At 35.6% G+C, this 14,703-nt stretch overlaps 1 protein-coding gene and 1 long non-coding RNA gene across 2 annotated transcripts; both read left to right on the top strand.

Moving 5' to 3' along the window:
• LOC147847578 (uncharacterized) lies at positions 1–438 on the top strand. Its single transcript, XR_015532310.1, has 2 exons — positions 1–73; positions 172–438. It is a non-coding gene; the product is annotated as an uncharacterized LOC147847578 (long non-coding RNA).
• Positions 439–5,586: 5,148 nt separating this feature from the next.
• Positions 5,587–14,694, top strand: LOC147847579 (uncharacterized). Its single transcript, XM_087339028.1, has 12 exons — positions 5,587–5,721; positions 5,826–5,911; positions 6,526–6,571; positions 7,438–7,514; positions 7,611–7,724; positions 7,824–7,989; positions 9,831–10,075; positions 10,164–10,253; positions 11,315–11,442; positions 11,543–11,640; positions 12,925–13,016; positions 13,278–14,694. The coding sequence occupies exons 1-12, from the start codon at positions 5,646–5,648 to the stop codon at positions 13,401–13,403; spliced, it is 1,344 nt and encodes a 447-aa protein (XP_087195154.1). The 5' UTR covers positions 5,587–5,645; the 3' UTR covers positions 13,404–14,694.
• Positions 14,695–14,703: the final 9 nt, after the last annotated feature.

Consider the following 14,703-nt stretch of genomic DNA (forward strand, 5'->3'; position numbering starts at 1 on the left):
AATCCGTTTGGATTGGGTATGGGTGTCGGTGCAGGGAATTTCAAGACATTAAAAGAAAAGGAGATAAAAAATGGTGATGTGTTATTTCTTACCATATTATAGCTTGACATGTTTAGTGTCGATAAATAATTAATTTGCTGATTCTGTTTGTTGACATTGATATATTTGTAGGAAGGTTGGCAATGGTGGCAATGGTTGGTTTTGTGATTCAAGCATATTTGACGAACGTTGGACCCATTGACAATCTCTTGACTCACTTGTCTGACCCTTGGCACAACACTGTTGTACAAACCCTTACCACTCAACACTAACTCTCATCTTGTATATTATGATACATATATTTTGACAATGCTTAAACACTGGAATATTGTTGATGTCTTGAGGAGTCCTCTTGCTCTCATATTGTATGGTCCGAAGTCAATAAATGACTTTTTTTTTGCTTACACATGTCCGAAGTTATCCATTTCTTTACATTAACATGTTTGTCTCTATCAAGAAGTGCAAATATGTTTGGACTAGTTCAGGGGATATTTTTTTTGTAGGATTTAGAATGCTCGGCTTTATTAGAGATTTGGGTTAGCTCTTTTGAAATAGGTTTGGATATGTCCAGAAATTACGAAACTATTTTTTTTTCTATTTTATTGTTGTGTTATTATATAGCAAGAGTGCAAAACAGGTTTAATGAATAGAAGGCTAGGGTAATGTAATTGTACATAAATGAATGCAATGGGTTTAATTAAAAGAAGGCTAGGGTAATTAATATATGTGCCCATAATTAAAGATGAGTTGTCAAGAATCTAGTAAAAAATAATAATGAAGTTGTAATAATGGGTCCAACTAATTCTTAACATCTTCATATATTTCTTGTTCTAGGGATAGTGTCCTCTAGGGAAAATATAATTAAAGATGAGTTGTCAAGAATCTAGTAATTTTAAAAAAATGAAGTCATTCTAAGAATGGATCCAATCTAACTCTTAACATTGTCATATTTCTTGTTCTAGGGATGGTGTTCTCTTGGGAAAATAGAATCTCCCTTGAAGGATTGTCTCCATTTAGTGGTGGCTAAAGCACATTACAACCTTCAAAGTTCTCTTTTGAATGGGATTCAAGCTCTAAATGAAGGCTATCACATTGTGCGTCGCTCTCAAATTTGAGGTTTCTACCATGTGCTAATCGATTGTTAGCATTGTCAATCATAGGGTAGTAGTTCTCACATAAGTGAGAGAACCCCAATATATTGGTAACATAGATGTCCATGGTGTTCTCGTAAATGACATTTCTAAAGCCATTAAAAACATTGACAATTATTTTTTCACAAAGATAATCGACATCAAATTAGTGCTATTAATCAATGCTTAATGCATTTATTCTTGTAAACTATAACATATCAATAAACCATCCTCCAAATTCAGTTATGTATGAAAAAAGAGGCGTGAATCATGTTTTATAAGAAGTAATACATGATATCAATTAACCATACTAATTCAGATCAAAAGCTATGATTTACATAAACTAACAACATATCAACAATAAATTAATATCATGCCAAGGATATTGAATGGTTGAGAGTTTACGTTTTCATCATCGTTGGTGTTGTGTGGTGTAATTGGATACCAAACCGTTCCGTTCTTGAAGGTTTGGTGTCCAACGAAGGTTTGTCCCATGGAGCACAAGTGTTGACTTGCTAAAACTAGATCAATGGGCTTATCATATAATAAGTTTAGGATTTCCCCTCTCCAACTATTGGTATTCTCCTTGAGCAATATGGGCCAATGAAGCATGGGGATCTTACTGATTTCTTGAAATAATGAAAATGAAGGACAAGAAAAGTTTTTTCTTTTTTTTGTTAAATCCAAAATGGAATCAAGTTGTTATGGGTTCCGACTTCACCAGTTGTGAGAGTAAGACTATGTTTTCTATTTAGTATCCTTAAATTATATGCTTTGCCTAGCAAGACACCTTTACACACATACTACATACATAGATACATACTTGCAATTACATACATATGCACATATATTGCACACAACCACACATGCATTTATAAATATACAATATATATGTATGCATGTATATGTGTGTGTGTGTTGCTTGTGTCTATTTGCAACCAAATAATAAAGAAGCTTGGTGAGGGAATCACGATCATAGATGGTGCAAGGAGCGTTTTAACAACACCATGCAATTTGCACCATCTTATCATTGTCCAGAAGTGTGCACCCATAACTAACTTGACTTTATCTAGCATCTGTCATGTCTAACCCGGGTTGATGAAATTTCTAACACGGCTTTGTCCTTGCATCATTCATGTCTAACCCAACCCAAAGTTGTTAGCCTAGTTTACTTTTTTCTAACACAGCCTCGCCTTTCTAACCCTACCCAAGTTTGTAACCCTGCTACTTGCATCTAAGCCATGCAACCCCATGCAATTTGCACCATCTTATCATTGTCCACAAGTGTGCACCCATAACTAACTTGACTTTATCTAGCATCTGTCATCTCTAACCCGGGCTGATGAAATTTCTAACACGGCTTTGTCCTTGCATCATTCATGTCTAACCCAACCCAAAGTTGTTAGCCTAGTTTACTTTTTTCTAACACGGCATCGCCTTTCTAACCCAACTAACCCTACCCAAGTTTGTAACTTTGCTACTTGCATCTAAGCCAATTGAAATTTCTAAAGAGACTAGAAACTTCAAAGGTCACCAAAACATTTCAAAAACATATTTTGAGATCAAAATATCCGAGTTTTAGATATAAAAGCTCCACTCACCAAAAACTTCAAAAATCACCAAATCTAAATAAAAAAATCACAGATAATTAAAACCGCCTAACCTTCTTAGATTTCATCCACCATAAAAGTTTTTTTTTTTTTTTTCCAAAAAAAACTCCTTCCATTAGTTATAAAATTTTACATATGAGATTAATATATACAAATCCCTGTAGGGATGCGATGAGTCCATCTTATGTGGATGCCCATCTTATGTGGAGGTCGACCATTGCTGGATGAAGGCTAGTCATTGTCTTTCAACTCCATCGGAGTCGCCCTTGAGGCCATCATATTGGCTTTTTAGAGTGGCTACAACTCCACTCCATATCTCTTGCATTAACACGGATGGCTGTGCGATTTGGTTGGAGAAGACCCGTCTACACCCTTGTTTCCATAGAGTCCAAAGAGTTATTAGGCTAACCAATCCCAACACAACTTGAGATTTTCCATTGATAGGAGTTAAGTGGACATTTTCGATAGTGGAGAAAAAAATCTCTTGTGCGTTTATCACCAAAGCCATCCCCTCTTGATGCTCGTATCGGTCAATTGGGGCCTGCCATGATAGCCAACATATATTTCCCCACGTGATTAAGCCTTGCACCTGGCATAATTGCAATAAGCGGCCAACCCCCTGCCATATTTGATGGGCCTTTGGGCAATCCCACAAAGAGTGTCAGATTGATTCTATTGCATTTGGGCACACTACACAATTAGGAGAGGTAAGGTTCCCACGCTGCATGCACCAACCGATAGTGACCTATGTATTAACAACCATTGGAAAGTGGTGATTCGTCGTGAGTGTTGTTGTTTCCAGATTTTTTCCCAAAACTTGGTGATAATTGTGTGAGGAACCTGATATGTGTGCCAGACCTTTGCAACGGCCGGCTCTCAGGCGGTTTGAGCAGCTAGAATATGGCGACCCAATCTAGTTGTGAATTGAAAGAAAGGGATGGGTTTGCTTCCTTGCCCTGCGTAAGGATCAGGTCATGTCCATTGCAAAGGGTCCCAACTAACCTTACGTAGCCATGTGTTTTCGTGAGTACATATGTGCCAATCTTATTGTACTTTGACAGGATCAGGATCTACAATCCATTTATGCCCAGTATACGCTAGTACTCGAATTGCATTATTCTGTGTTGGTGTCTCATTGTCTTGCAATTCAGAGCTTGCGATCCTCTCTGGTGTTTCCCTACCTCTTGGGATCAAAGAACCCTCCTCGTAGCTTATCCTCTCACCGTAAAAGTTTTAGCCAACATAAAAATTCAGCCACCAATTTTCTTTTTGAAGAGACACGAAACTTCAAAGATCTCACAAAAAGCTTCAAAGATCACACATATTTTGCAAAACCAAAATCGTCAAAGATAATGAGGTCTTCATATTGAAACGATTTTAAAATTTTGGCTGCCATAAAAAACTTCAACCACAAAAACGTTAAGACCCGAAAAATTTTCAACCACCATAAAAAAATTTAGTAATACATATTCAGAGATCAACATCTCAAAGTTTTAGATATGAAAACTCTAGTCACCAAAAACTTAAAAAATCATAGGACCTAAATAAAAAGTTAGAGATCATGCCTCTAGCCTCTTGTTCAATGGATGGCAAAATACACCCACAAAATTTTGCAACAATCAACATTAAAGTCCTTGAAGTTAATGTCAAGCTATCACAATACAAACTTTTTACCTTTTAAGTCTCACATATTGGCAACTGCCTCTTAGCAAACGAGCACCTCTTTGTAATCTTCCACGTGTGTTTTGGTCTTGTTTGGGGAGCTTCCAATAAGTTATTGCGATGCATAATCTGAATGTAGATTATATGCAATGCTCATAGACCGAAGCTTCGAAGAGGATGTCGATTCCGAAGATAAGATAATAACAAAATAAGAATACAAGAATTTGTATTACCTAAAGACCAAGATGACAAAGGTGTTGAAGCTTGACGTTGAACTTGAGTGGTTCAATAATAAGCAGATCTTCCACTTACATAGTATACATGGGATCACGCATGATTACCACTTGGCATACATGCATGCATGCCATTTGGTGATCATCCATTGTGTATAGTACCACATAACTCTTAACTAAAAATAATATGAAATGCATATTTGTTAATTCTCGTTTGGAGGTTATAGGTTTGAATTTTGATATTGATGTTTTGTGACAACATGCACATCAATACCATCCACAACAATTTGAATGCATGAATAGTTGGAATGTACTCTTGAATGCAGATTATACCCATTCGCATCTCTCTCTCTCTCTAAAGTTCTTGGACATCGAGAGTCGCTACTCATGTTCACATATATTATGTGAAGTGTAATATTTTTGGTCTCGTAGGGTCATATTTGACCTTCGAAGACAATAGTAAAGTATGTACTCGATACTTTGAGAAAAATATACAGCACATAACAGTTAGTAATATCATGGAAGGATTGGCCCGGGTTAGAGAATCCTCGGGCCAGGTTGTATGTAAGCATAGTACGTAATATACTTGAATGCATTGGCAAATATTCTTTTTCATATGAACGAAAACGAATGTGTATGTTATCAAAACATTCGTATGTTATTATTATTATTATTACACTTTTAACCTTAATTTTCTTACCTCAAAATAAACAATGAATACAAAAGTATGCTACATACTTTCAGTACTATTTACCATACTATGGAGGGTGTTTACCGTACGCGAATGGTAGAAACATTCTCGAATGCGAATGCGAATGCACGTATGGTGCGTATGGTTCATAATATGTATGTAATTTGTGAAAGAAGAATGCGTAGAAAGAGATTTTTGAGTAGAAAGCAATATGCAGCATCCTCATCACTCCTCCCGGAAGAACCCATTTGCGATCGATGCACAGCAAAATGGCGACGAAATGCAGCAGAAGAACCCCCCACACCTTCATCTTCATCATCATCATCAATGTCATGATCATCATCTATCAGAGGAAGGTGCCATTTACATGGATGCTTCTTGTTCTCTTGCACCGCTGCCAAACCTTGTTTTACTTGAATCCGTTCTCTCCATAACTTGTCGGGTTGGATGTGTTGCGTAGATGAAGAAAACTTCCCCGATCAAATTGTTTACCATGATGAAGAGCATCTCCAGAACCTATTCAGCTTGTATAATCGCCCGGAAGAGGTATGCGCACATACATATATGCATGGACCATGTGTTAGTGCAGTACATACAGACATGCACACTCATGTGTATATATTACACACGTACAGTACGTATAATACAAATATACATACATTGCACACATACACTACATACATATAATACAAACATTGGTACATGCGTATGTGTATATGTACTTCTTGTACTCATTTTAAACAAATATTAATCGAAACCATAATTTTAACAAAAATAGGCTTATAGTGCTTCGGGTTAGCATTTAGGGAAGTCAAAATTGAGGTATTTGACTGTATCCTGATTAAGGAATTTCATAACTTTTAAATGCTTTATCAATACCTTGAAGTAATCTAGTACAAGTATTATGCATGTATATCTATATGTAAGAATATTTGTAAATTTATATGTAATGAAATGTATGTATATATACTGTAATGATCAGTTCATGAATCACTTTGCCAAGATTGTCCAGATTGATAAATTCACGAAGTTATGTTTGTGTGAAATTGTGCTGTATTGGCAAGTTAGCATCAAGTCGTAATGAGCTATCCTGATTACTAGAATAATGAGACATCTAGAATAGTTCCTCAGAAGGATTCTTGTTTTGCAATATTGGGCAGGATGATAAGTACCAAGGTGCATCAGAAGCTCATCCGGATGAGACAGGTCACCTTTTAGTCCTTCACTATTAGATTTTGAACCATGATTGTATATTTTTAGGAACATTCTAAATTCTATTCAAATAAAGGATCTTGTATATGCCTTTTTAACTTTAACATGTTTGTTGTGATAATTGTTTGCTTGCTTGGTTTTCTTACAAAATCCATCAGCTGTTCAGGTCATGGGAAAATCCTATGTGAGCAGAGATAATGTATAACTATACAGGAAATGGTTGGTTGTATGGAGAATATTTATATCTTTTATAAATATATAACGATATCTTTCTCTTCTCATGTTTTATGAGAAGTACAAAGATGAAGCACTTCTTTAGGTTCTATACTCATCTGGGTTTGCCTTCATTGCCAAGGGTGAGGTGCTGTTAAGCCCAAGCATGGCTTTGAAGTCCGAAAAATCCATAAAGAAGAAGATCGGATGCTACTACTGCCATTAGAAGTAGAATAAAAAAGTTGATAGCAGAATGAAAGGGTTGACCCAAGAATTGTGACTAGTGGATACACAACTCAACCTCTATAAGGAGGCTATTTCATAAATTCACTGATGGCATTGACCATGATTTACCTATACTAATTTGTTATATTGAGGTTCTGTAAATGTTTGTGCTTGTGCATGGGAAGCTTGAGTTTGTTTTCTAAAATTCAAGAAAGTGGCATTTAAGAAATTTGGCTAGTAAGTAACTTTTTGAGTCCCATTATTTTTGGTTGGCTAACTGTATCAAATAGGATGCAGTTATTCTCTAGCATTGGTGAACTATTTAAATTTGAACTTTCAACTCAATTGCACGCCTGTATATCATGCATATGTTACACGTAAAGAGCTTGTAAGACTTTATCATGCGTTCTTCTGATTTTCAGATTTGGGACAGCAGAGAGTTCATGTTTTTCCAGCCCTTCCATCAGTTCAAGAAATTGCAGTATGGAATACTTTAGAGGTTCTTCATCTATTTATGCTATTCTCCGAACGTACTTGTTTTTGAAAATTCAGAAAATTTCATGACTCACGATCTGTCGTTGTGCAAGAATTTCAGGATGCATTGGAATGCGCTAATCATGACAATGGGAAGCAGAAGATATCTGACAGCATCAGATCTGCCCAACAGAGTACTGATGATCTTCTAGTACATGAACTAGGAACAGAAAATGTACGTTTAGATTAGTCACAGGCCACTCAAATTATACCATATCCTTCTTCTCTTTGACAAATACAAATACTATCCATTTTATATTCGTTATTATTTCAGCCATTTGTAAATCAATCCATGGAACTCATAAGTGATGTCAAGGAAGTGCGGAATTTGAAGGATGCTTGGTATAATTCTGAGGTGAATGCTGATCTTGGTGAAATGCGATATCACATCCTCCCTCCCTCTACAATGAAGAATAAAAACAATTTAAAGCAGCAGAAAGGTGACATTGCACTTACTTTGTTTCTTCAATAAATCTTCTATAACAATAAATCCTCCCTCATTTATTTATTGTCTGGTATCTTCTTGTTACTTGGACAAAAAGCATATCATTGTATTGCTTTTTTCAATGCTCCAATTTCATTTAAATTATGGTTTTTGTCATTTTATAGTATGGCACTTCATCTCACTCTTCTGTCATTCGAGTCCAAGTAGACATGCAATGGGGTGTCTATGCACTGATGATTCAGTGTTAGGAAAAGTGTGTGCTCCTAATGGGTTTTCAAAGGATGTGGTTAACACGAATGAGTGAAATAAGGATGCCCATAATTAACCACTCTTGCCAGTCTTTATATAAATGTATAGAGATTGGATGGTTCAAGAGCATGCATGGTAGAGACAGCCATACCTATATTTGTAAATGTTGATGACATTGTGTTGATTTTTAACTCTCTGGAGGCTTTATAGAGACATTTACGACCTTCAAAGTCAGACAAATATTAAAATAGGGAATTCTTGATACATAGAACATGAATAAATTCTAATTTAGATGAATTTAAGGAAGATGAATCGCTCGAATTTTGGCAAGGCCTGTGCAAGATTAATATCTTCACTGCCTTTTGTTATCCCAGCTTCTCTGAATTCCTGTTTCACTGAAAATATTATCCTTCACCACGTTTTACTTTCTTTTTAATGCCGGGGCACCACATTTAATACATTTGGCCTACTTCTCCAAAGAAAATATTCTTTGACTTTTTCTAGCCATATCAGAATTCTGATGCGCTCTGTGCCTAGCTCCTCTAGCACAACTTGGACACAACCTCATCAGCATAGTTATAAATTGTAATTAAGTTTTTTGGTTTTGCTTGGTTTGTTGGCATCAATGACACTGTCATACAGACACTCTGTGTTTGTTGTCTAGTGAGGCACATACAAAATCCAATAGTAGGAACACATATATAAATAAGTGGAAGGCACTCAAATTAGTCATGTGGTATTTAATATAGGATCAGCATTCACTTTTTGATTGCCAGAATGCTAGTATAAATCAATATCAAAAACCTGTAGAAGGCAGATAATTTGAGAGTGTCATTGCTATATTGTTTCTTGTTCTCCATCTCTCTCTGCTTAATTAAAGTGATTAAACAGGTACTTGTCTGGATGAAGTGCCGACTGATTGATCATGATTTACGGAGATAGCACAGTTTATGTTGAGATTGTGTCTGATTCCTTCCAAACATGTAGCGTGTCTCCACCCTTGAGTGAACTTTGTGTGAAAAAATAAATGAAAAAATATTTTAGTTAATAAATTAATAAATGGATCTATATGTTCATATACATATTTAAAGACTAATTTATAAAGGAATAACATCAACTCCATTCACAAAGATAGATAAGAAATATTACAAGCCCAAATCAAGTAGATTGCTACTCCAAATTAATAGCACCTTGGTCCAAAAGCACAAAACAAATTGAATGATTGCTGAAAAACACAAATAGCGGGCAAAAATGTAAAAGAATGAGAGAAATGCTTTACAAACAGTACAATGTCAAACAAATTATTTTTCTGATTCCACATCTTGATGCCATAATTGGCAGATCTGTTCTTCTGTAGCTTTGTGTGCATATTTGCTTTTCTCAATCTCTAATTATTGTGGAATTTTGAGCGTCTAAAAATTTATTTCGTTTTCTTGAACTCTGTCTCTCTTTGGTTGCTTTTTACTTCTTACGTTTGACTTTGTTTATGCAGGTAAATCATGTGTTTATTGCCTTTGAAGAAAGGGATTGGAATTACATAAATCAATAACTTTGTTTCTAAACGAGCCATCCTTGCTTTAAATCCAGGAGCACACAAGAAAAAACCTTCCTTTAGTTTTGGGACAGTAAACAACAAGCAACTACAAAATAAAGTTGAGCGAAAACTTTCTTTAGCTGAACAGCTTCTAAATCTCACTAAACCAAATGGCTCATCTGATTCAAGTATTAGTTTGCACCACGGATCGAAGAATATGGTTCCAAGTACAAATATGGCTATTAATCAAAGGCTTCTTCAACTTGTTCAGCATGAGTCAAAATTTAAACCACAGGAGGTAACATAAACTTGCATCATTTTTTGTAATTTTAAATGGAGTGGTTACCTACATCTAAATAATGTCATGTTTGATGTAAAACGAGCAGGCAAGTGATAATCAAAACAAGTGTAACTCATCTCTCAAAGTGGACAACTTTGCTGATGGAAATAATAATATCAACCAACAGGATGAAAGGGTATGATGTCTGTCAAAGTCTTAGACAGTCTTTCGTAGGTCCTATTATAAATCAGATATAAGATTTAGTTATTTATTCATGGCAAACTTGATGGAGCTCCACCACGTCTTGAAATTTAGGGGTTTTCATGAGAGATATTAACAGAACCTTACAAACAACTTGAGATACATATTAACACAAATGTGATTGTTGTTATTTTTATTACTACTATGAGATGTCATTAGTCTACTCAGATTATATCCTAAAGTTTTAAATGTACAAAGAGAGATTAAATACCAGCATTGCTATACATCACTAGTCCATTTAAATGCAACAATAGTGTGCTCCGTGGTAAACTAAGCGATAACATAATGCTTTGGCTGATAAATATTATGGTGTGAAACGTTTCTTAGCAGTGAGTTCAGTGGGAAATTTGGTTATTTAATGATTGAACTGGCTAACAAGACTGCTGATGCAAAAACATCTGCATTGGTGCAACATCACTGCCAAACTGTGATTTTAGGGGGAGGAGGTTTTGACATTGTGGGTGGCTCGGGTAATGCAATAATTAGTATTTTTATATGCTTTTGTCAGACATTGAAAACTACAGGCTCTATGGATAAGTATACGATCAACAAAAAATATGAGCCAAGACAGAGCATTATCCTAAATGTGCCTTATCAATACACTAGTGGTTCTGTTGCCAGAAAACGTTTATTCTCTGTTGATACCCAAATTGCAAGCTGTTGGACTGGCAATAAATGATTCAAATTCATTTTGTGATTCTTGCCTTATTGTTGTATTATAGCTTACTTGTAAGAAGTCATTCACATCATACCTATCAAATGTAAGGCTCCATTCACAGGACAACATGCGACTGCAAGCCATAGAACATTTCTATTATTATTCATGCTCAAGTAAAAATGGGCTTTTGATTCTGTAATATTTCATAAATATAACCTTTTCTGCTACAGTATACTTTTTATGTTTTTGAATGTGCTAATAATATCCAAAAATTAGGAAACACTAAGGCTTCCATAGCTAAAATATTTTCTGATTAAATCAAATGGCATTTTTCTCAGGGCAGTCTTACACTGTCACACATCTTGCCTCATGAGAGCATACATCAGAAATTACAAAAAGCTTTGCTAGAAGCTCCCCCTGTAACCTTGGAAGATTTAAATGTGCAAGGAAAAGGACAAGCATCAGGGTGAATAGATCTTGTCACATCTCTTGTTATCGTTATTTCTTTTTTGCTGCAGACTAGTACCAGGGGCGTGTTTGAAAATTCCTTTTTTGTTGGAAAACAGTTTTGGATTTACAGGACGACTCCAGAAGATTTTAGATCGTGAAAGAAATGATCGGGCTGCATTCTTGAAAATGTTGCAAACAAAAGATAACAGAACAGGTTTTTTGTTATTTTTAATTTATGTGTTTTTGCAGTTTGTATGTATGCATTCATAATCTAGTTATATAAAGATTGTCTTCATATACATCCACTTACAAATTATCTATTCACATGGCCTTTTTGTTTTACGACTGCTGTCGTGAAAGTAAAAACTTACCATCTTCATGAACTGGACAATATTCAATAAAGAAGTGGTCTTCATAATAATGGAATTATAACTAAGCAATTTAGTCGCCATATAACTGAATTTCTTGTTGACACCTGCTAGTGTCTAGCATGACTGCTTTCAATACTCATTAACTCTATTTGGCCTTTTGGTCATGATATTCCACTGCCTAGGACTAGAACCCTTTCTGAAATGGCAATATGCCCATAAATACTCTTTCACAATATTATATTTTTTAGTTTTTTGTAGATTTATTTAAATATTGGGGAAAACGAGAGGATGGACAGGCAGATTCTTGTGGCAGGCACACAATAAAGAAAAAAGAGATTAATATATTATTAGCTCATGCTCATGCCCTCCTAAACAAGCATATGCAAATACAACATGAACTCTAGCTCATGTGCTCCTAAGCAAGCAGATTGAAATACAACGCAATGAGTGAACTGAGAGTACCTTAAGGTTTGTTTGCATACACTAGGTTGTTAGATACAGTGGCTAACCCATCTACCATATTCAATGCAACCCTCTTTTCGTGTAAGGTTTGTTTACATACAGTAGGTTGTTCGATACAATGGCTAACCCATCTACAATATTCACTGCACCCCCTTTTCTGTGTAAGGGCACTTAATGCTTGTTTATACCTAACTGAGTTATTCTTGACAAGTGTTTTTTGGACGTGTTTCCCCCAAATAAGGTAGGATATGCTATTTGTAGATTCTTCTAAAAGATGAAAAGTATCTACCAATCATAAGCAAATGGGCAAATACCACTGAGAAGAGACATAATAGGGAGAGAGTTTTATCTACTTTTCCAAGAACCATGCTAAATATGCCTTAAAAGAAGGTTAATAACTCCATAACATGATACTTGGATAGAAAAATTAGCATCGAAAATAGCCCATACAATGCTGAAATAAACCCACTTTTTTGTTCGAAATATTCATGTAGTCAATATCTAAATGTAGGATTATAGGACTACCTCAGAGACAATTTTTTATTTTGGCATGCAATTGAAATTGCTGTGATGGGATTTTGTCTTCTTACATTCACCCCTATGCGTTCAAGATGTGTAAGTGATTGGGCTTAAAATGTCTCAAGACTTCGTTTGAAATTGTGCAGGGCAAGGAAACTGCATGGAGCTCAAGATTTGTGACAAATCCTTGGAGGCTCGCTTTGCAGCGTGTGTATGTGAAGTCCTAAAATCACCTCGAGTAGGTTTTTTTAAAGCATGCATCATATAGTATCATCAGAAGATCTATCGAAATTTAATCTGATGAACCACCTTCTCATCGCATAGTATATGTAAACCCCATATGAACTAAAAGAAGAGATGATATAGTATAGTTCTACTTACATGTTTCAGAAATAAATAATATTTTTATAATAAGAACATTTCTCACACTAATATGCATCAACTTTTCCATGATCAAATTATTAGATGATAGACGTTTTGATATTTTTGCCATTCCTAGAGCTGGCAGGTGGATTGTGGTAGAGCCCAAACCAATACCAAATTGACGGTGATATTCAACTTGCAAACAAATGCAGACTTGGAACTTGAAGTTGGAAGCATTATTCGGCTCTATCCTCCTTGGTAATTGTTCTCTAGGTTCTGCATCTTTTAGATTTCCGTTTGGGTCTTTCCGGCTTCATTTTCTGCATCGTTTGGACGAGGTGAAGTATGAATTGGTGCATTTATATTATAAGTAGGGCCCAGGGTTGGTAAAATTTCCAATGTAATGTGCTTATTTGATTTTGTCTGTATGCTTTGTGCTTTGTATGCATTCCCACTAGTAGTCGTGCTGTCTAGGTGTATAAATGGTTGATCTCTGAAGTGTTTCTCTCTATGTCTAGTTCTCTCTTGAAGGAAGAGCACTAAGAATCTTTGATCATTGTACTCCGTTACACTATGGAGGGGTCCAAATCCTTCACCAAAGAGATTAGTTTCTCAGATCTCATAATAAACTTGAAAAATATATGAGACCTAACAAGTCTTTAGCTACGCAAGTAATGGTGTTGTGGAGATCTATCATCAGGCGTGATTTAGAAGATATAGGAACAAGTACCTGACAAAACCAATGGCTTTCTTCAAAGTGGTTGTGGTAGGTTATGGCAATCCTATGCATGATCTTTTCAAACAACATAATATATTGTGCTCTGAGATATTGCATTTTATCAAAGATTGTCATGCTCTCAAGCATTGCCAATCACTGTATGAAATAGAATCCACGAGGTAATACCTTGATAGACATATAGAATCTGAGTTCGTGAGGAAGAGTATATTTGGGATCGCTACTTGATGGGGCAGGACAATGATCCTTTAAATGGGTTTAAGAAATCTAGAGGATACTTCCACATGGATTAGTATTCCCACAGGAAATTATATTTCAGTAGCATTACATGTGACACTGGTGACTTTTGCCTTTATTGTATATTTATTTTTAGAAATATTTTGCCCTCTCTTTGTACAAATTCTCACATATATTACTGGGAACATTTGTCTGTTTCTCACAGACATGGAAATTAAAAGTCACTTGTCTCCATAGTATTCTAGAAATATTGGTTCCGTATTTCACTTATTTTAGATGCATTGGATATTCTCCTCGGCTACTCTGTTTCCTGAGTTTGTTATCATATCATTATATGGTATTATTGGGTAGTTCTATGACATAGGTCTTTCCGATTTATGTTTGGCATCAATGCAGCTAGTCTTTCTCTTCCTATAGTGTTAGTTATCTCTGCATCCATATGTCAAGACCCTCTTGTGAAGATTCCTCATTCATGCTAGTTTTAGAGGGAGAAGTTTTATCATCTCACGAATCTTCACAACACACAAGATGGCCTTAACACACTTCACTGTTTCTGTTATAATTGAAATGCTATGTGAGTGAAACATAT

The sequence above is a fragment of the Azolla caroliniana genome, unplaced genomic scaffold (genome assembly GCF_043228905.1).
Source record: "Azolla caroliniana isolate FFs.n. ecotype wild unplaced genomic scaffold, voAzoCaro1.0.p SCAF_847, whole genome shotgun sequence".
NCBI lineage: Eukaryota > Viridiplantae > Streptophyta > Polypodiopsida > Salviniales > Salviniaceae > Azolla > Azolla caroliniana.

Bases quoted from the DNA above. Each gene is read 5' to 3' on its own strand.
- LOC147847579 (XM_087339028.1), top strand. From the start codon at position 5,646: ATGCAGCAGAAGAACCCCCCACACCTTCATCTTCATCATCATCATCAA. The intron at 5,722-5,825 runs GTGCCATTTACA...TGTGTTGCGTAG, and splicing joins TCATCATCTATCAGAGGAAG to ATGAAGAAAACTTCCCCGAT. The intron at 11,641-12,924 runs GTTTTTTGTTAT...GAAATTGTGCAG, and splicing joins AACAAAAGATAACAGAACAG to GGCAAGGAAACTGCATGGAG.